Here is a 23,057-nt window from a genome sequence, read left to right as displayed (position 1 = left end):
GATTTGTTTATAAATTTTGATATTTAATTTTTTGAATCTACTGATTGGTTTTCATGCTGCTTATATGTTTTCCAACTAAACCTGGCTAGGTTTGTGCCAGGTTTACTGCAGGAAAATTGAAGATTATTTTTCAGTAAGTAAAATCTAAAATGTACATATTTTCCACCTGTTTATTTAGAATCTGTAAGTTAGAATGGTCTTGTGTTTTTTTCTGACAATTGTTTCTGTTTGTAGGACAAGCTGGATACACTTCTCAAAGAGGTAAGTGAATCCATGGGTAATACAATTGTCTTTTATATGCAAATTACATCATTGCCATACAAAACCAATACTAAAGCTATATAAATGTCTTCTAATGTTACCTGTGCTATGAGGCATTCCTCTGACTGTCTCATCTAACAATACCCACACGCAGAGACTATTGTAAGACCTCTGTCGTGTATCTGATGTGACTTTAAAATGATCTAACAGTACCTGTGTATGATGGCTGTTTTAAAGTGATTCTACATTTTTTTTTTTAGAATAACAAACGTCATACTTACCTGCTCTGTGCAATGGTTTGGCACAGAACAGCCCCGAACCTCCTCTTCTCAGTTTCCCAGCATGGCACTCCAGGCTCCTCTCCCCTACTGAGTGCCTCCATATCCAGCTGCTTCGTATGGGGGCACTTGTGTGGGCTCGCTCCTGAGCCAGCTCTGTGTGTCCATAAAACACACAGAGCATGACTCGTCCCCGCACACTGCTCCCTCTTCACTGGCTGTTATTGACAGCAGCAGGAGCCAATGGCTCCACTGCTGTTTCTAAACCATTGAGGAGTGAGAGAGTTAAGAGAGCCTCTGCTCTAGTGCACATCGCTGGATTTTATTTGGCCAGAAACATCCTTAGTTTTAGAATCAAATTAATTATCAAAACATATATTTTAGTAAGAAATCTTTAAGAAGCTTGTTTGGGAACAATAAAAAAAATACATGGAAATTTGGAAGATGCCATCATTGACCTGTGAAAATGCTTGCTCCATTATTATTTTCAGAGACACCCACTGCACTTCTACTTCTGAATCACCCAGAGCAAGTACATAGCCAGTGAAGTCTGGCCTTTAAGCCTTGGAATAAGTCTGACAAGAAGCTAGCATTGTAAGAGGCCACCAGTGGCAGCCTACGTATTTCTCTCGGTTCAGGTTTTCTGTACATAGTTATAATGCACTGTGATGTAGTAAAACAATTATAGAATTTATGACATCACCACCCTGCAACTCCACCCTACCCAATCACAGAACCCATTTTAATAATTCAGAAAATGCAAAACATCCTCTGAATGGCACCACGTCTAGTAGCTGAGCTCCTGTGTTCCCAATCCAGCAGGACAGCTGCTTGGTGCGAGACCCAGAAACAAGTGGAGACTACCGAAGTAGTGGTGTCTACAACAGTGTTTTTCAGCTTCCAGGGCCATCAGCCAGGTATGGTATATACAAAAGTACAAAAACAGAATAATTTGGAAAAAACTGTTTTGTCCCATATTTTTCCAAAGCTGTTTTTTGGTGATATTTCCTGAAAGAAAAAAAAAAAAAAAAGGAGTGTGGAATATGTTCTTTTACAATGATACGTGATATATCTATGACATGGTATTCAAACTATGTAGTTTGAAAGACCTTAATAAAAGGTTTCTGAGACTTTATTTAAAGTCTGAATTATTGCAAGACAAGTAAATCCTGGAATACAATTCAAGTAACACTGTACTTCTCTGTGCAGTTCTCAAACAAGAGCAATATGCATTTCTGCCACTAGGGGCACTGCAGGGGAAAGGTTTCAGTTTACTTTGCTTGTGGGCTCAATCTTGTACCTTCTACAGTTGGGATATAGTTTCTGTCCTCAGGCCTTAGTTGACAGGTAAAAGGGTATATTTGTCTGACAAATTATTTTTTTCTTTGTAGCCTTTAAATGATTCATATTAATGTTCTCCACCATCACATCCTTATGTTTACCTATAGTCTGCTCAGTACATTGTTTTTTTTTCTTTTCGTCTTCTCAATAAAATGGTGAGACCAACTTCTAGAGTGTGGAAACATTTCCACAGTGCAGTTTCTGTTAATGGCAAAGCTGCAATTTGCAAATATTGTGAGAAGAAATATTCTTTTCCAAATGCTACAAGGATGGCAAAACACATCCTTGCATGCCAGAGGTTCCCTAGAAGCATTGAAAATTACTTTATGGAATGAAATGATGCAAGTAGCTCTTCCCTCCAGAGTTCTCATTCCAGAAACACTCTTTCTGCTACTTCTGGAATATCACAAAGTGTTAGTGTAACAAAATGGCTTTCAATTTGTAAAACTACTCCACAGTGAATTATTTATTTATTGGTTTGTTAAATAACAGGGTTTTTTTTTTCTTGTGTTTTCAAAATTTTACATCTCGTTCTGGAATTCATCTTTAAGATAAACATAGTATGGAATCCACCATTGGCAGTCTCCTGAAAATGCTAGTTACCAAACAAGTCTGCTTATTTGCTGACTTTAGCACATCAAAGTAAATTCAGAACTCTTTAGTTGCATACTTGTTCTGGGTCCATGCCTAAGGAAGAATGGAAGCCACTGGATCAGCATACCAGCCAGGAAACTAGCATTTTCAGGAAGACAGTAAAACTAGCCAAGCACAGTAACACAGTGTTAACCCCAAAAGCAAACATTTACAGTATTATATTGCAGTTTACCATTCCTTAGATGTGATGGCTGTATTAGTTTACTTTTTTTTAGGCTTGCCTTGTGCTATTTTCATCTGGTGATCCAGCTAGCAAGTCTGTTGTTTTTCAAAAGCACAAGCTCTCCAGTTCTCTAACAGAATGTATTGGTTTATATGGATGAAACAAGCAACTCTAACATTGGCAGGGATGATTAAAATGTTCAGCTTTTATTTATTCATGCAAAACCTTTATCCCAAAAGAAAAACAAATGTTTGCTCTAATATATTATAAATTTTGAGCTGCAGTTTGGCTTCCATTTGTTAGTGTATCTAAATTTGCTACAAAATATAATGCTACCTCCCCCTGATAGGTGGCACAGCAGACAGCATCGTTATCTAATTCTTCCATTTTTGTGTCTCACAAATACAGGAGGTGTGTTAGGCTGGCCATACATTATACAATGTCCTTGGACAGTTTTCCTGTAGATTTACCAAAACCATATAATATGGGGTCAAACCTAAACACTTTCAATTTGTATGCAATCAGCCTGGCCCTTGCACTACATAGTTAAAGGTAGATCTGAAGGAAATTGAACAAGAAAATTGTATAATGTATAACCCGCTTTACTGGTCAGGTGACCAGATGAAAACAAAGGGAGTAAAAGCCAAAGAAAAGAAACTTGATGCAGCCACCACATCTAATGATTGGTAAACTGCAATATATTACATTTTTGGATTTGGGTGTTATACCGCTTTAACATTTTTCTTGTTCAATCCCTCAACACGAACAAGAGAAATCACTTGATTCCTGTTTAGTGTGGATGGACGAATCTCCAGTGCCTGTTCATGTATTATTTCAGCCAGCACCCATTGCTGTCACAATACTCAAATAGTGACTTCAACTGGATTCAGGCGTTGTTTGGCTGAGAAATTAGCAGAAACACCTGAAATCGAATCCGTGTATGACTAGTTTAACAATCCAGATTTTTCACTCTCCGTTTTCCGGTGATATATATTTTAAATATTTTATGCTAGGAAAACATCCAGTTGGAAAAAGCCCTCTGTATATTAGGATAATTCCACCTGGCCTGCTTTCAGAAATGGGTTGACATTGGTGGATTGTATTCCTCACTGGCCTCTTTTGTCTTCCAGACAGAGCTGCTTGCACGGCACATGTCCTCTTATCAACACGAATTACCCCCTGATCTAGATTCTGCCTCAAAAGTTAGTGAGGAAGCTAAGAATGAGTTAATACAGGAGTGTGAAGACCTCTGGACAGAAATGAAACAGGTATGTTTCTGATTAGTAATTTGATCAGCTCAATGTTTAGATATTTTTGGATGTTTTTAGCAATTCTTCAGAAAATAAATGTTTAATACTCCCTTACAGAGACGACAGACTTTGAAATATTTATATAAAGCAAACCTAGCAAGAAAGTAACGTTCCTACTGTATTATTTTTGCTGTTCCTGTATCTATGGGTAGAATGTGTAAAAATATTAGATGTGTTTATGAAAACCAACTGCTATAAACGAAAGTATCAAAGTTTGGTGATATTACAGATAGTTGCAACCAACAAAACAGTTATATGGGGCCCGCTTGTTACAACCATTTGGTGCATGTATTCATTATGACTAGGCTGAGGCTCAAATGTTGGAAATTACATCTCTGACACTGTAATTAGAACCAGTGGGTGCTTATAGCCCATGTCCACGTTAGGAGGCAAGAACCTCCTAGATTGTAAGCTCCAAGGAGCAGGGCCCTCCTATCCCTCTTGTATTGAACTGTATTGTTGCTATATTGTCTCCCTTTATATTGTAAAGCGCTGAGCAAACTGTTGGCACTATATAAATCCTGTATAATAATAATAATGACTATCTTTGGGGCTGAAGGATCACCCCCACCAGAGGTGATTGGCCAAAGGTTAGAGTCCAGCCCACATCCATACCTCAGTATATTGAGGAGCATGAGGTATGGACAGGATAAATTGAATGGAGCCTGTTCTGAATATGGTGGATTGCTGAATTTTTCTCTGTGTGCTCCCACCAGTAGGAAAAACCATGTCGTTCAAAACGGTTAAGTTTATTTCTCTGCTTTTATTATATAGCCAAAAGCCAAATTCCGTGTGTTCTTTTTGTTTTTAATCTTCATCTTTGTACTAATTTTTATGCAGTACCAACCTTTGGGGTAATTAAATTACAAAATGAATAAGTGGCTTCTGTATACTAAGCTAAGACTCCTATGCCTAGAGAGATGTGTTATCATCAAAGTGATTCATCATCTTTTGAAAATATAATCTGTCGGTTATAAATGCAAATGATCTATTAAACAGTCATTTGATCAATCGGAATTATGATCGGTCTCTGACACACACATACACACACACATGCAGATATTTGATTTTTGAAGTGATTGACAAAATTCTGCCATGGCTGATATGATTGATAGATCATCAAATAGAGAATTTGTGATTTTTTATTTTTGTATTCTTTCAGTTTAGTTGTATTGAATAATCAATCAATCAATCAATTAAATCCAAAGCTGTGAGCAGTTTGTATACCCCCCTTTTTTTTATAGGCAGTGCCTGTGGAACTGCCAGCTGCTACCAGTGACATGGCTACCTCCAGTATTTGTTCACAAGTGCACTTTTGCTCAAAAACAATCACATTTTTGACAAAACAGCTGGCGTTGGACTGCAGAGTAGGACAGTATAGACAGGGGAAATCTGTATAGACAATTTTTAAATCCTGCATGTGAAGGATACAGAAAAGGCCATTAAACTGTTACTGAAGCCACAACAGTAACATCTGTCTGTATATGCAGTCATGCATGCTTGTTATACTCGCTGTGGAACCTTTGAGGTTAATCCTCTGCATTGTGTAAAAAGACTGTTTGATCCTGGCTTCTCTGATCCTCCCCTTCTTCCATTGTCCCCTACTCATCTGCTGATAACACAGAGTCTTTGGAGTCACTCTCCACATGCACACTTTAGTGTGTATGTGCTAGAGTTATTTTTTCCTTTGGGAGGGTGCATGTGATCAGCACAGAGCCAATCAGCACTGTCCAGACAGAGGGTCAGGGATCACGCAGTCTCATAAGGAAGTCAGAGCAGAATGAAAACTCCTCCTACAAGCTTCAACCAGTGCTCGGCTGGACACTGATAGAAGTCACAAGACTGCTATATACTGCTATATATTTACTAAACTAATTGCATTTCCATGTTCTGTGTAATGTGGAAGACCAAATATAGTGAATGCGGGTCCTGGGTTTAGTAACACTTTAAGGGCTTGTGCACACAGAAGTTCTCTGCTCCTCTCCCATCACCTTTTTTGTAGCAGTGTACTCTCTGTACACAAGAGGTATGCCATAAAGAGGTGTTGGAAACATATAGACGAGCAGCATGCTGTGCCTTTCCCTGCACATTCCTGATGGGACAAGTCTTTGTGTGCACACTGTTACTTAAAGCTCTTTTGGCTGTACTTCTGCGGATCACAGGAGTGCAGTTCGTTCTGCACTCCTGTGTCGGCTGATATCACGCGGCTGGTCCAGGCTCGGAAAAGATCTCAACTTCAAAGTCGGGATCCAACCCAAAGTCTGAAGTGGCACCTGGCACAGCCTCTCAGCAAGCCGCTGAGAGCCTGAGCCCAGTGCTCCCTCCCTCTCCACAGCCCAGCGGTCCAGTGAGCACAGAAGGAGGGACAGAGCAAAGAGCAGTGACTCACAGTCTCCGCTCTCTGCTCAGAGTAGCTGTGAAAACTCTGTGGTCAGCGGTCATGTGATCGCTGACTTCTCACACTTGGAGCCGGTGGAGGACAGGTGCAGCATCAAACCGATAAATGGGGGGAAAAAGTCAGTACTAATCTTTTAAGAAAGAAGCAATTCTCTGCTGTTCTAAGGCGTATTAGGCTGATCCGATCCTCCCTGACTTTTGTAAGCTTTGTATTCTCTAATCTTTTGTGTAAATCAGGATTTTCACTCAATTTAGACTGCCCAAATACATAGCCAGCTGAGCAGACTACTGATCTGGCAGTGTAGTCTTACTGGGGAGAGGGAAAAGCATTTTAGTAGATGTTTTTTCAAGGGAATTGTCATAGTTTTATACAATTTTTGTTTTTTTTTTATTAATGCAAAACCAAAACATTTTTGTTCATTTGGAAAACTGTGGAAAGGGTTACATCTAGTGTGAGTTTTTTTTTCTTTTCTATTCTTTGCCCCTACTGGGGAGATTCACTCTATTTGTCCTGGCACCATTTGTAAATGGGACAGAAAGTGACAAGAAATCCAAAATTAAAGAACATTGAAAGTGGCTACTACAGCAGCTGGGCACCTTTAGGAGCATCAACCTTCCCACCACAGCAGAATCTATGGTGTGGGGTGCCTTGAAAGCTTTCAGTAAAGGACAGTATCAGACGCTTATAGCTCAGGTTTGTAGAGATTTAAAAGCTGACTTAGCCTTGGCGGAGGCGGAAGCCTCTAGCCTGGAACGTAAATGTCTTGACTAAAGACCTACACATTTATAGTAGACTGCAGGGAGCGACTAGGAGAGTTCTCCTTTTACATTCTTCCTTAACTAGAAAAAAGCTGCTTCAGCAGTCCCAAAGGATTTTTGAACAAGGTGAGTGGAATAGTAGGCTTTTAGCTTGGCTTGCCCAGGAACAATCCCCTGCCATGAGTGTCCCCTGCATAATCAACCCTTCTGGAGAGGCCCTGACAGTGTCTCAGGATATTACAAATTGCTTTGCTTCTTTTTATGAAAACCTGTATACTTCAAGGGTTGATTATGCCTCTGAAGAACTTTGTTTCTACCTCTCAGAGATAGACATCACGGTTCTGACTTCCACTTGTAGGGACCGTTTGGACACTTCTAATACGTTGAAAGAGGTCCAGCTGGCCATTTCCTCCCTCCAGACCTGAAAGACGGTTTTCCTGTTGAATTCTATAAGACGTATGGGGAAATGTTTGCGCCCCGCCTTCATGCTATGCTTGTGAACTCCTTACAAACCTGAACGTTGTTCAACTTACTGTTACATTTTGTTGCTGAATGTGGACGCCAAGTTGCTTACAAAAATTCTGGCTCACCACCTAAATCTGGTTATAACAACCTTGGTGCATCCAGACCAATCTGGGTTCATGCCTGGCAGGGACACTGACATTTAACATTAGGCGACTGTTTACACATATTGGCATAGCAACTGTACATTCTCCTGGGGTGGTAGCCTCTCTTGACTCTGAAAAAGTGTTTGATTCAGTAGAGTGGTACAATCTGTGGAGGGTACTGGAATGTTTTGTGTTCGGGCCCAACTTTATTGCGTGGCTGAAACTACTAAACCAACACCCAATGGTGCTGTAAGCCCCATTCCCCCTACATCGTGGGACGAGACAAGGCTGCCCACTCTCCCCTGGCCTTTTTCCCCTGGCTGTTGAACCTTTGGCGACCCTCCTCTGCCAGGACCTGAGGGTGGAGGGATTTCCAGTAGGGCTGCTGCATGAGAAGATCTCCCGTTATGCAGATGATACTGTATTATACTTACGGGTGCTGACTCCTCTTTATGCTCTTCATCGGGCACCATAAATTAGTTTGGTCGCAATTCTTGCAATCGTGTAAATTGGGAAAATTTGGTCCTTTTTTTCTCTTCACCCTTTGGCTTCGAGAGGTGTGACGCATACGCCCCTACAGTGTGTGGAGGAATTTGTGTATCTGGGCGTGAAGGTTAGGGGTAACTTGGAGGCCTATTTAGAGGACAATTTTACATCATTGCTTTCCCAATTTACCCGCAAGTGTCATCATGGCGCAGGTTACCTTTGACGCCAGTGGGCGATGTGAATTTGCTGAAAATGGTTTATATACCGAAATTCCTTTATTTCTTTAGGAACACTTCAATGGCTATACCTAGGGCCTTTTTTTGTTACGCTGGACATTTAGTGGTCTCCTTTTATATGGGCTGGGAAGACTCCTAGATTGGCACGGAAAACACTCCAACTCCCCCTTTCTCAAGGGGGACTGGCCCTCCCAACATTTTTACTGTACAACTGACGGCCGTACTTGTTACGGTCCTATGGTGGTTCAGTCAGCCTAAACAACCCAACAGTTACCTTGGAGGGTGCTCTATTGGGGTCATATGCTGCTCTGAGTAATCATGTTTATCGTGGATCCAGGGCCAACCACTTGATTACGGGATTGATGCATACTACACTTAGAGTTAGGGTGCAAGCTAGGGAAGTTTATAGGGAGGGAGCTACAAACTCTCCTCACATCCCCCTCTGGGGCAACCCACAATTGCGACACCTTTCACACCTTCGAGATCCTCAAGTTTGGGCATCCAGAGGGGTTGTGGCTCTAAAACATGTTATTACGGATCCTTCGCAGTCCTGCCAGAGAAATTTGCCTTCCTGGCCTCGATATATTTCTGGTACAACTAAGACATGCTGTCAGGACCCAATTTCTGGAACCATTGGTTTTGAAACCAGACACAGTGGAACGTTTGTTGGCATCCAAGGTGATGGGAAAACCATTGTCTTCCCGTTACCTTCGGCAGTCGGTGGTACATACTTCTAGTTCTACTAGGATGTTTGACAAATGGAGGTTATACATCCCTGACCTTACTGACAATGATTGTGAGGATTGCTTAGGTTCACTGCCTATGTCACAAATATGATCTCTGGTAGAGACAGATTTATTCAAATTAAGTTTTTGCATAGGGTTTATTTTACCCCGCAGAGGTTAGCGGTCACCTACCCAACGATTAGTCCTGTTTGTACAAGATTCCATTCCTCTACGGGCACTTTTGTTCCATATGGTGTGGCTATGCCCATCTGTTTGCCCGTATTGGGGGCCGGTGGTTGATGCTCTGAATGATCTTGGGGACTGGTCCCTTCAGTTGGATCCATGATTGGTGTTATTGGGAGTTATAGAAGATATTGTGACCACCAGGTATTTGAAATTGTTTTTGATCTTTGCACTTTACTATGCGCGCAGGGAATTCCTGTTAAGATGGAAGCAATCTGTCCCACCTACAGTACCTAGTTGGAAATCTGCAGTGAACGCGGTACACTGTATAAATTGACATGAGAGTAGAAACTGTCAAAAAAAATTGGCAAAATATGGTCAGCCTGGATTTATTCATGTTGTTCAGATATATCTGAGGGGATATAGCTGGCTTGTTTTCTCATCGGCATCTTTTCTTTTGTTTTCTGCTATGTAAACTTTATGGTATACATGATATTTTTAGTCTGTCTGAACTCTTCTTTGACCTTTATATGTAGCCTACTTGAGATGATTCAACTGTACAATATCAACTGTGATGCATTTGTTATTTTGTACATTATATAATAAATGTTCTTCTATTACAAAAAAAGAGTAATTCTTCCAATGAGGACCCTTTCCCCATAACTTCAGCCTAAGGGGTCAACTCCCCTATCTTTGTAGAGATTTCCTCTCACTTCCTGTTGTGTCTCAAGGACAAAGGGAAATCTAGCAATTGGAACACAGGCAACAAATAAGCTGACAGGGAGTTTTACCTTTCCCCAGTGAATCTAAAACTAAAAAGAAAAGTTTGGTCTATGCTAAACAGAGATGTTGGTTTTTCAGTTTTCTCTAGGATCGGTAACTCCCGGATCGGGTTCTGGAGTTCAGAGGCTTTGAAGAGTCTTGGGAGGGAAGACACCTCTAACCCTGGGTCCAGGTTTTACTGGAGACCAGCAGGCTGTGTGTGCAGTTGTGCACAGCGTTCATAATCAAGGGCTTGACAGTGATTCAGGGATCCATCTGGGAGACAGGAGCTTCTGGGCTTCCTGCCCAGAGGTCTGGGTATGGGACAATACAGCAGAGAGCTGCAAGAGAGAGTTACAGAGTTTGTACATGAGCGGTGCTGTGAATCAGTGTGGAGGAATAGATGAAAGGCAGAAGCTTGAGACTAAATGATACTGCAAGAAGATGCCAGGTGTGGCGTTGGAGACTCCTGCCAGAGTAACACACTGTAGGTTACAGTTGAACTTTTCCTTTAAATAAAAAGAGGGCCTCAAGCCCTGAAACTACACCTTGAGCGGAATCAATTATTTTTTTGATACACATGCACTCACTGATCAGCCATAACTTTGTGACTACCCACCTAACAGTGCATAGGTCCCCTATTTGCCACCACAGCAGCCCTTGACCCATTGCATCATGGACCTCTAAAAGTATGCTGTGGTACCTGGCACCAAGCCATCAGTAACTGATCCTTTAAATCCTGTAAGTTGTGAGGTAGAAAGGGTGGCGGCTCCTTGAATCTGACTTGTTTTTCTGGCATATCCCACAGATGCTCGATTGAATTGAGATCTGGAGAATTTGGAGGCCAAGTCAATGCCTCAAATTGTTGTGTTACTTAAACCATTCTTGAACCATTTTTGTGGTGTGGTAGGGCGCATTATCCTGCTGAAAAAGGCCACTGAGGTCAGGGAATACCATTTCCATGAAGGGGTGTACTTAGTCAGCAATAATGTTTTTATATAGGTGGTAGGTGTCGAGTAACATCCACATGAATGGCAGAACCCAAGGTTTCTCAGCAGAACACTGCCCAAAGCCTCACACTGCCTCCGCCAGCTTGCTTCGTCCAATACAGCATTTTGGTCCTTTTCCTCCGGTAAGAGACGCACACGCACCCAACCATCCACATGCTGTAAAGGAAAACATGATTCATCAAACCAGGCCACCTTCTTCCATTGCTCCATGGTTTAGTTCTGATGCTTACATGTCCATTGTAGGTGCTTTCAGCTGTGGAAACAGGTTAGCATGGGCACCCTGACTGGTCTGCGTCTATGCAGCCCCATAAACAACAAACTGTAATGGCGATTATTTCTGCTTCAACTTAAGGGGCAATATGTTTACGTGCCGACTAATATATTCATCCCACTTTCAAATGACATTGTAATGTAATAAATGTTATTCACGTAACCAGTGATCAGTGGTCATAAAGTTATGGCTGATCCGTGTATATACTTTAAATCAGATTTTTTATCAAATATCACTTTCTATGATTGGTAGGTGGCATGTCAAACCTATATGTAGTCGGCATCCTTGCTGAATGACTGCTGAGATCATATCAGTTACAGGGAAGTAACTTAGATTATTCACAATGTTATTTTAAATTCAAATTTTTAATCAATTGCAATGTGTGAAACAGTATTCAAAATTTTAATAGGTGAAAATAATTGTGTTAGTATTTTCATCTAGTGTATATCAGTTGCAATATTTTGGCAATTATAAAGTGCTGTTGTCCTTTGTATTTATATTTTTATAGATGATGAATTGCTTGTTTGTATTCACTCATACCTAAATTGATCACAAATTGCTATCTGTATGGCCACCTTTAGCCTGGGTTCACATATATGTGGTGTGGTATATCGCATGTGATTCGCACCGCATTCATGTGCAAATCACATGTGATTTGTGTGCGGTGCGATTGGAGCCATATATTTTGTAAGGCTCTAATCGCATCGTACCCACACCAAAAAGGTGCAGGACCCTTTTATTGGTCTGCACTAGAATTGGATCGCATGGGTATTCACACTTATGCGATCCGATTCTGCACATCGCACCTTGTTTTGCACACTCTTTCGGGGTGTTGTTAACTTAACATACACACCCACGGTGATTCGCATGAATGGGATGCGATTCTGATGCAGTGCGGAATTCGCACTGGAAATGCTGCAAATTCCACACCGCATCAGTGTAAACCAGGGCTAAATATAGCAGTATATGCAGTAAAGCATGCTTGTTATACTGCAACCTAAGAGGTTAATCCTCTGCGTTGTGTAAAAAGGCTGTCTGATCCTGTATTCTCTGATACTCCCCTTCTTTTACTGTCCCCAATCCATCTTCTGATATTACAGAGCTCTAAGAGTCACTCTGCACATGCTCAGTTTATTGTGTATTGCTGGAAAGCTTTTTTTTTTCTTTGGGAGGGTGCATGTGATCAGCACAGGGCCAATCAGCACTGTCCAGACAGAGGGTCAGGTGTTATGCAGCCTCATAGGACAGTCAGAGCAGAATGAAAACTCCTCGTGCTCAGCCAGACACTGATAGAAGTCACAAGACTGCTATATACTGCCGAAAAGAAAATGTATTTAGCAGTTTTATTTCCTAAAATAATTGCATTACAATGTTCTGGGTACTGTGGGAGACCAGCTATAGTGAATGCAGGGTCTTAGGTTTAGTAACACTTTAATGATGTGCTGAGCTACAGTTGTATCAGGACATTGGGATCAGTTTACTGCCCTATCCACGTGGGCCTTCACTTTGCTAGAATGCCTGCCAAATTTGCCGTCCTTTGGATAAACTGTGTGTATAGTGTTCTGATTATGCTGGTTTTCAATTTACTAATGTATTAATTTTTGTATTTGTTTAAATTGAAGTACTTGCTGTATGTGTTCTTTCTACACATTTCTAGGATTATAGAAATCAGGCTTTTCAGTTAGCTCTTTTTTTTTTTTTTAATTTAATTTTTTTTATTACAACCCTCAACATGGCAAAGACCAATGATTGTTTCTTTCTTATCTATGTTGGTGGTTATGAAAATTCTTTAAATTGTAAGTTCTGTTCCTCCATCATGAGTTCTTAAAATCTAGAAATGTGAGCAGTTAAAAAATCTTGCATATAAACGGTTCTAAAATAAAAATCACCTGCCTTGATTAGACTGTAAAGTTGTCATCACATTGGGAGTCTGCCTGATGTTGTATAATGGCCTTGGCTCTGCTATACTATTTATTCCCATCCAACTTTTGTCACGGAAAGATGTTTTTTTTTGTTTCTAGAAAAAAAAGCCTGTGTGCCAGATACATTAAAAATGATGTAATGTAATAAAATGTAAAGTCTTCTTACCTGAAGCTCAACCATGCAATTCTGGTTGGATGACCATTATAATAGAATTTCTGTGATTTTATGAGATCATCAGCTGCACTATAAAATAATGGAATAAATGGAAAAGGTTATTAGAATTGCAGGTTCATACAGACGGATGTGGCAGCATGTTTCACCATACTGTGACTGGACTGTGTGGCACAAATAATGAATTGCTATTGGAGCCATAGTATGGCATGCATTAAATAAAGTACGTTAATCCCAAAAGGATACATTGATTCTACGATAGCACTAGTGGCTTAAAGTGTATCTTTCTGACCAGGGGGGGGGGGGTGGGGCACACACACAACTAAATGTTAAACTTACATGGTATTCATAAAAATAATTAATCATTTATTTCTTAGCTTTCTAGTTGTTTTCCTCTTCTTTTTTTTGCAGAAGATTTATTCATAGTTCTCTCCGGGGAGCTTGCAAGCCATTCTGAGCAATATCAAAGTGAAATAAGGGGACAGATGGAAATAATTAACATGCAGTGCAGAATCCAAACAATTTGAAAATCTAGTTTGCAACTGAGAATGAGATCTGTTAGCACATTACAGACAGAATTATTTATGGTAAACATAACTCCACAGCTCCACTTCAAGACTGGACATTTTTACCCCCTACATGCCCAGGCTTTCAGTTTTAGGCACTGTCACACTTTGAATGATAATTACACAGTCATGCAACACTGTACCCTGGTGAAATTGTTATCATTTGTTTTTTTTTTTTTTAGACAGATAAAGCTTTTTCTTTTTTTTTTTTTACTGGTTCCCAACCGCGCTATAGCTGAAGGACGGCTACAGCGCAGTTGTGTATTCCTAGGAAAACGTCCATGGACGTAATTTCAGAACACGCCCCCAGTGTCACCCACCCGACACTGCCGGTGATCACTGTGTCCTATGGACACAGCTGTTTACGTGGTACAGTAAACGGCCAATCACGGCGGCTTTTTACCACATGATCAACTGTGTCCAATGACACAGCGATCACCAGGTAAATACAGTTGCCGGTTATCGGCTGCACTTTCCTCACGTTGTCACAGCGTGAAGAAAGTACTGCCGAGAAACGGCAATTGTCAGCGAAGGGATCGGCACTGATCATCAGCGTACCCACCTGTGCCACTCAGCAGTGCCACCCACCTGTGCCCAGCAGTGCCGCTTATCAGTGCAGCATCATCAGTGCCAGCTTATCAGTGCTGCCTATCTGTGCCCATCAGGGCTGCCCATCCGTGCAGCCTCATCAACGCTCATCAGTGAAGGAGAAAAATTACCTGTGTGCAAAATTTTATAATAGATACAAAGAAAAACTTTTTTTTTTTCTGATTTTTTGCTCTTTTTGTTTATAGGTCAAAAAAAAAAAAACACCCAGCGTTTATTAAATACCACCAAAAGAAAGCTCTATTTGTGTGAAAAAAAATGATAAAAATTTCATATGGGTGCAGTGTTGCATGACCGCGCAGTTGTCATTCAAAGTGTGACAGCGCTGAAAGCTAAAAATTGGGATGAGCAGGAAGGGGGTATAAGTGCCCAGTAGGCAAGTGGTTAAGCTTTCAAACACTGCTGGGTTTGGGTGGTTGGCCCCAGGAATGCTATGTTCACTGGCAAGGAAGTAAAGCAGGCTGAAGAAAGGAAGAACAAAAGAGTTCCTGTGGTTCCAGGAGTGCAGTTGTCCACAGGGGTTGGCTGGGACTTTGGTCTGGCAGGAATGTAGGATATGCAGATAGGTCAGTTCAGGCGGCAGGCAGCAACGTGGTCCATAAACAAGTAAAGGATCAATTCAGGCAGCAGGCAGAAATGTGGTCAGTAACAGGCCAGTGTAAGTACAGGTGACAGACAGAGGCACCGCTTCACTGGTATGATGGGGATAAGGAACGTGTTTGCTGGCTGTGCTGGCTCTGGTGACACTGTACTGATGTAGTGGAGATCAGGGACACTGTTGCTGACTGTATTGGTCTGGTGTTGTCACTGGTGTGGTGGCAATCAGGAACACTGTGACTGTCAGTATTATTATAGCTTTTAGACAGGGGGTATATTAATTTGTACCCTGTGCAAGGGACATGTTTATTTGGGGGTTATTTAGCTCAAGGTAGCACTTACCAGTGAGTAGAGTCCGTGCCAGAAATTGTTTAAAGGCTTGTTGGCCCACTTTTATTAATGAAAACAAATTAAAGTCCATACAATGTATGTTTCCCACGCAGGGGTATCCACCATCAATGCAAAACAATGATTTAGCCTCCTGGCTCTCTTTAGCACCACTGCTCAGGCTTTATTCCTCGGTCCTCTTGACCATTCACATAAAACGCTGTACCTTTGTTAGCGCTCTTTCAAAGCATTCCTTCTTCTCCAGCCCACAGGCTTGGGCCCTCTGTCTGCTCTGTCAGACTACATTGTGCCACCACTTTTTCCTGCTGTCTTGCACCCACATGGACTCCTCGGGAGGGTGGAGCCCAGAACCCTGGTCCTGACTCTAGAAGAGATCCACACACACCTGCACAATCAGTCTTCCGGGCCATTTCTAAAACCTGGTCACAGGATTGCAGATTTCCTCCCACCCAGATCACTGTGAAATCTCCAGGCTCCAGGTCCCAAACAGAGTTTTACAAAGAATCGAGGAAACTGAAAACACAGTTTCCTCCAACTTAAACAAGCACCCTGGAGCCCCTCAACCTGCCTTGTTGAGAATCCTGGGCGAAATATCCTTTTTACATCATAACATCACCACACTGTCACACCGCACAGAAATGCATAGGTGTTGTGTGCATCCCTGTGCAGGCAGTCCCATTTATGTTAGTTGCAACGGAGTGGCTGAACGGACACAACCATTGCTCCAGTCTGTGTTTGTACCTTGCACTTGCAGATTGGGAACAGGAGCTGTGTCTGTGCAGCCACTGTGTCCCAATAAGCATGAATAGACCTGCCTGCTTGGGGATGCACAGAGCACCTGTGTATCCCTGTGTTGGTAAACATGGCTCTTGTACAGGGTGTGCATTCATATGCCCCATGTAAATGAGGCCTTATGGTAACACTGGGACTGGTGTGGTGGTGTTCAGGGACACTGTGACTGGCTGCACAGGTGTGATGAGTGTGCAAGGTTCATTTACACTTGTGACTGGGAAGCGTTGAAACCCTTGCGGTTGAGCCACTTTTTCCTGCCCTATGAACTGCTTCCCCTTTTGCTGGCAAGTTAGCAGCCAGGGGGGTACGCATGCCATGTCAGGAATTATACCCCCTGTTGCGCTTGGCGGGCATTACCACCTGTGGCAAGCGTACACACTGAGATGGACAAAGTTCAACCATTTTGCTCCAGACCTCCATCTTGTAGATCCTCCTCCCCCTCTTTGATCATCACCCCTCCTCTGTTCATCCACAGTGACATGTGGTCGGTGTGTGTTGGAAGTGTCACAGGCGGCCAAAGCACAGCAGGGAGCTCTGAGCTATAAAACCTCACGAGCTGGGTGCCGCGCTGTCTAAGAAACTGCAATCTGGCACATCGTAAAAGTATAAGCCGAGTCCCTTACTGAACTTCAAAAGACCTTCCAAGGGTTCGTTAAAACAGACTTACTTTTAAAAACTCACTTTTCATATAAGTTGATATCTTCACGTAGGAAATAACTGCCTAAACATGGAGCCTATATTCGAAAGACTCAGTTTGAGGCCATTCTCCTGCTGTGTGGCACCCCTTAGCTGGCATACATAGGAAAGCAGAAAAGTATATCTCTTGAACCATTCAAGTGCATATTTCATGTTTCATCTCTAACCATTCCGCAGATGCGGCTGAGTATTAATATACTAGTGCCCAAGCCAGCAAATGTACCTAAGAAAAGTTAGGAGCCAAAATATAAGCTAAGAGAGACCCCTCCCCAAATAAGGCAATTGGTTCTTTGTTGTAAGGAGACACCCCACTGAGATTGTAGAAAAAGGGCTGTTATGCTTAGAGTGGGGTGTGAGAGAAAGAAGAGTCTCCCTGTAACATCGAAACTGAGTGAGAGACCAGAAATCCTTTTGACTTCTGAGACTTGAAGCTGCTTAACCCAAGGCTTTTTGGCAAGTACTTATCTACCTAAACTCCTTTCTGTTATCTCTTTGCTGTGCTATTGTTCTTTGTATATGTATATATATATATATATATATATATATATATATATATATATATATATATATTGGCTACATCTTTTTTCTGTAAATATTTTTATTGCACCCTTTGGACCTTTTAGTAATAAGTCTTACTTTCTGAAAGTGTTGAACTGTTTCTAAAGCTTTTTAATGCAACTTACGAATTCCTGCCGCTGAAGAGCGCTACTATGTGTGTTTAACCCTCTGTATAACCTGTCTGCGGTGACAGTGGTATACAGACGATTATTTCAACCATCCTAGTGTTATTGCTGATATTGCCGAGTTTCCTCTTTCTCTCTACAAAAAGGAGATGGTGGCAATGTGAAGGGTTAATTGCGTAATTAACCAGACCCAGTAACAATCGCGCTCAGGCTGCCGGTACATCGATTTGTGGTCCAGTGAGCTGGAAAATCGTTGTGCAGGGTGCGGCTGGGTGGGGCATTGTTACGCACGTGACATCGCGGTTTTAGATTGGCTAGTCCTTCGGTCACGAGTTTGGTGAGAAGGGCAGGGGTCTGACGCCGCGATCGTCAAACCACCCAGTGAGCAAAACCCATTCAAGTGAAATGCTAAATACTATTGATTATCAGGTAATGTAGGGCCCAGAATACAATCATTTTTGGAATAGAACAATGTTTTGTTTTTTTTTTATGATGTTCTTCACCAAATAGTACTGTGATCAAAAGGTAGTGATAAAAGAAAGGTTAAAGGTGTCTAGACTTATTCTGTTATCTTTATTTCCTAAAGTGTTACTAAACCCACAACCATAAAATCAGTCTGTATATGCAGTAAAGCATGCTTGTTATACTCACTGCGGAACGTAAGGGGTTAATCCTCCGCATTGTTTAAAAAGGATGTTTGATCTTGTCTTGTCTGATCCTCCCTTTCTTCTACTGTCCCCAATCCACCCGCTGATAGTACAGAGCTCTAGGAGTCACTCTACTTATGCTCAGTTTAGTGTGTATTTCTAGAGTATTTTTTTTTTCCCCAAATCAGCACTGTCCAGACTGAGGGTCAGGGGTTATGCAGCCTCATAGAATAGTTGGAGCAGAATGAAAACTCCTCCTACAAACTAACCAGTGCTCGGCTGGACACTGATAAAAGTCACAGGACTGCTATATACTGCTGATGAGAAAAGGTATTTAGCAGTTTATATTTACTAAAATAATTTCAGTTCCTTTTTCTGTGCACTGTGGGAGACCAAATATAGTGAATACAGGGTCATGGGTTTAGTAACACTGTAATAATTGTTTAGGGTTGTGCTGTTTGAGCTGGGCAATTGTTCTATTGAATGTATCTAAACATAATCTTTGTCAAGCAATCTTGATTCCAATGTTGTGCATACTCCAAAAAATCATTAGAACTTGCGCAATTATGCCTGAGCCCTAGGAACTGAAGATAGCCATGAAGGGTGATGGCAGCTTTCAGAGGGAATGAAACCATTCCTATCCATGGTTTTAAAAAAAAGTATTGGTCTTAATGGAATCATCAACTATGGTAATCCTTAAATCAAGAAAATGGATGTCTACAAAACTTGCCTAATAGCTAAGGACATACAGTGGATATAAAAAGTCTACACACCTCTGTTAAAATGTCAGGTTTTTGTGATGTAGAAAAAATGAGACAAAGATAAATCATTTCAGAACTTTTTCCACCTTTAATGTAACCTATAAACTGTACAACTCAGTTGAACAACAAACTGAAATCTTTTGAGTGTAGGGAAGTAAAAATAAAAAACTAAAATAATATGGTTGCGTAAGTGTGCACACCCTTAAACAAATACTTTGTTGAAGCACCTTTTGATTTGATTCCAGCACTCAGTCTTTTTGGGTATGAGTCTATCAGCATGGCACATCTTGACTTGGCAATATTTGCCCACTCTTCCTTGCAAAAACACTCCAAATCTGTCCTATTGCGAGGGCATCTCCTGTGCACAGCCCTCTTCAGATCACCCCACGGATTTTTCATCGGATTCATGTCTGGGCTCTGGCTGGACCATTCCAAAACTTTAACCTTCTTCTGGTAAAGTCATTCCTTTGTGGATTTGGATTGTATGCTTTGGGTCATCGTCATGCTGTAAGATGAAGTTCTTCTTCATGTTCAACTTTCTAGCAGAAGCCTGAAGGTTTTGTGCCAATATTGACTGGTATTTTGAACTGTTCATAATTCCCTCTACCTTGACTAGGGCCCCAGTTCCAGCTGAATAAAAACAGCCCCAAAGCATGATACTGCCACCACCATGCTATACTGTGGGTATGGTGTTCTTTTGGTGATGTGCAGTGTTTTTTTGTTTTTTTTGCACCAAACATATCTTTTAGAATTATGGCCAAAATTTCAACCTTGGTTTCATCACACCATAACACATTTTCCCACATGCTTTTGGGAGACTTCAGATGTATTTTTGAAAAATTTAGCCGGGATTGGGTGTTTTTCTTCGTAAGAAAAGGCTTCCATCTTGCCACTCTACCCCATAGCCCAGATATATGAAGAATACGGAAGATTGTTGTCACGGACCACAGAGCCAGTACTTGCCAGATATTCCTGCAGCTCCATTTAATGTTACTGTAGGCCTCTTGGCAGCCTCCCAGACCAGTTTTCTTCTCGTCTTTTCATCGATTTTGGAGGGATGTCCAGTTCTTGGTAATGCCACTGTTGCGCCATATTTTCTCCACTTGATGATGACTCTCTTCACTGTGTTCCATGGTATATCTAATGCCTTGGAAATTCTTTTGTACCCTTCTCCTGACTGATACCTTTTAACAATGAGATCTCTCTGATGCTTTGGAAGCTTTCTGCGGACCATGGTTTTTGCTGTAGGATGCGACTAAGAAAATGTCAGGAAAGACCTACTAGAACAGCTGAACTTTTATTTGTGGTTAGTCAGAGGCATTTTAAATGATGGCAGGTGTGTACTGACTTCTATTTAACATGATTTTGAATGTGATTGCTTAATTCTGAACACAGCTAATCCCTAGTTATAAGAGGGTGTGCACACTTATGCAACCACATTATTTTACTTTGTTTGCTTCCTCACCTTAAAAGATTTCAGTTTGTTGTACAGTTTACAGTCACATTAAAAGACGGAAAAAGTTCTAAAATAATTTATGTTTGTCTCATTTTTTTACATCACATATATGACATATATGACTAGAGATTGCATATTACCATCCCAAATTGGGATAACATGATCAATATAGCATTTCCACATTATCAGCTCAAGTCTCTTATCCTCGAGTATAGTATCTTGCTCCCACTTGGCCATAAAAAGTTTGGACAAGCTGGGAGCAAGTTTGTTCCCATGGCTACACTTTTTATTTTGTACATAAAAGGACCCACCGAACCAAAAATTATTATGTGTCATTGAAAATTCAAGAAGTTGAGGAATAAACCTTTTCTGAATCTCTGGCAGGCAGTGTTAATGTTGATGTCAAATTTCGATTTAGTTTTGGGTATAGTCTTTTGACTAAAATGCCATTTTAGTTTTAGTTGTATCTTAGTCATCTGAATTGTTTTAGTCAATTAAAATCTAATCGCTTTAGTTAAATTGAAATGCATTATTTAAGCATTTCTCTCGAACTGCCAAACTCAATATATACTCCTGGAGTAAAAAATCGAATAATGTTGTTATTTATGGTATTAAGGTTTGAACATGCACTACAGACACAAATTTAGCCGTTGTGATATAGAACATCTTTATAAATAAAACCAAGTTTCGTAAACAAACAAAAATATTGCTTTTTGACACACAGAAGTGCAACTTTAAAAAAAGAAAAAAAACCAAATACTGTAATGCATTTGCACATATTACCTGAATATATTACCAAGCCTTTTTCTTATTTGTTTTTCTTTCAGGAGCTTAGTAGATGCCCCCTACATAGTCTTATGTGGTAGTGCAGTGTTAATTTTGGCGTAAAATTTTGATTTGGTTTTAGTCTTAGTCTTTTGACTCAAAATGCCATTTAGTATTTTAGTCATCTGAATTGTTTTAGTCGTATTTTAGTCGACAAAAATAGTGTTAATTTAGTTGCCGAAAATATTTTTGTTGGCGAAATTATCAACACTGCTGGCAGAGTAGAATCTATATTCAAAAAATGCTGTACAGCTTCATCCCAACTCGGATCTGTGACATACAGGTATATAAAGAGACCACATCTGCTGTGGTCATAAAATAACCAGAACGCCATTGTGGTGTTCTTAGTGTCCTTGAGGAATGTAGGGGGTCTGCATCATCAGTGGCTGAAGGTAATGATCTATATATTTACCAGCTCTTGATGTAACAGAATCAATGCCACTTGATAATGGGATGCCCTGGTCATATGTGTATCTGTTACTCTTGTCTTATGTGGACTTTATATGCACAGATAGTTGAAGGTTTAATTTTATTTCTCAGGTATTATATATGTTAATGATGTTACTTGTTGCATTTGCATAAGAAAGAAGTGCACTGAAGAGCTGACCACATGGATATCTTTACTTATGTGGACTTTATATGATTTTATATGCACAATTTGAATTTGAATTTTTTTTCTTATGCATTGTTTATGTAAATTATGGTATTTGTTGCATTTAAATAAGAAAGAAGTACATTGAAGATCTGGTCCTGTGGATATTTGTCACTCTTTTCCTATGTGGACTTTATATGCACAGCCTAAATGTTAATTTCAGTTCTCACATATTGTAGATGTTAATGATATTATTTTTTTGCATTTGCATTTTCTAATTTCTGCATATAATTCTAGCGCTACTAGTGCTTTCACCTGTGAATATTTCCCTATTCCTCTTGTGATTTCATACACAGTGCCAGAATAAGCTGATGGTTCTAGATGCAGAGACATTACCGGAGTCTGATGTGCAGGTGAGACAAATTCTTTCATGAGCTTTCCAAAAATAGTTCTTTTGTCCTGCTTTTCATATCCCTGATTTTTATGAATGTTTCTGAAGTTTGTGAATGACCCCTTCTTCAGTTTGGCATTCAGAGGTGGCTGCCATTACTATTTTATGTAAATAACATTATTGTAATAAACCTTTTAAAGCTGAATTCCAGGTATAGATTATATTGCATAGTCAGATTGGTCCAGCTTGGAACCAATGTAAGTATGCTTATGCCATACCTGTGGGAATGCCGTGGAAGCAGAGAATCACTGTAGTGGTCACCATTACTACATTGATCACTGCTGTCTTCCAGATACCATGCAGGGTGGCTGCCCTGCTGCAAAGTAAGCAATAAACTCAGTAATAACAGAACGAGTAAGCAAGCGCTAAAATAATTCCAAATGTATAAGCAGCTGTACACCAAAAAAGGTACCCATAAACCTTCTAAAACACATATACAAAGAGGGGGTGCAGCGCTACTAAACTCAACAATGACAAAAATGCATATATGAAGAGACAA

The 23,057-nt window shown here is 40.7% G+C and overlaps 1 protein-coding gene across 2 annotated transcripts in view; it reads left to right on the top strand.

The window, feature by feature from the left end:
* Nucleotides 1-23,057, top strand: part of CENPK (centromere protein K) — an 84,336-nt gene that overhangs the window by 10,437 nt on the left and 50,842 nt on the right. For both annotated transcript variants that reach the window (XM_089653461.1, XM_089653460.1), the window contains exons 2-4: nucleotides 235-261; nucleotides 3,828-3,965; nucleotides 22,464-22,520. In XM_089653461.1, coding sequence (XP_089509587.1) covers nucleotides 235-261; nucleotides 3,828-3,965; nucleotides 22,464-22,520 — 222 coding nt within the window. The remainder of the gene's footprint in view (nucleotides 1-234; nucleotides 262-3,827; nucleotides 3,966-22,463; nucleotides 22,521-23,057) is intronic.

This window comes from Staurois parvus, unplaced genomic scaffold (assembly GCF_062004578.1).
Source record: "Staurois parvus isolate SC_StPar_1 unplaced genomic scaffold, SC_StPar_1.0 ptg000714l, whole genome shotgun sequence".
NCBI lineage: Eukaryota > Metazoa > Chordata > Amphibia > Anura > Ranidae > Staurois > Staurois parvus.
The sequence above is the reverse complement of the archived record's forward strand: the minus strand, read 5'-3'. Positions and strand labels throughout refer to the sequence as shown.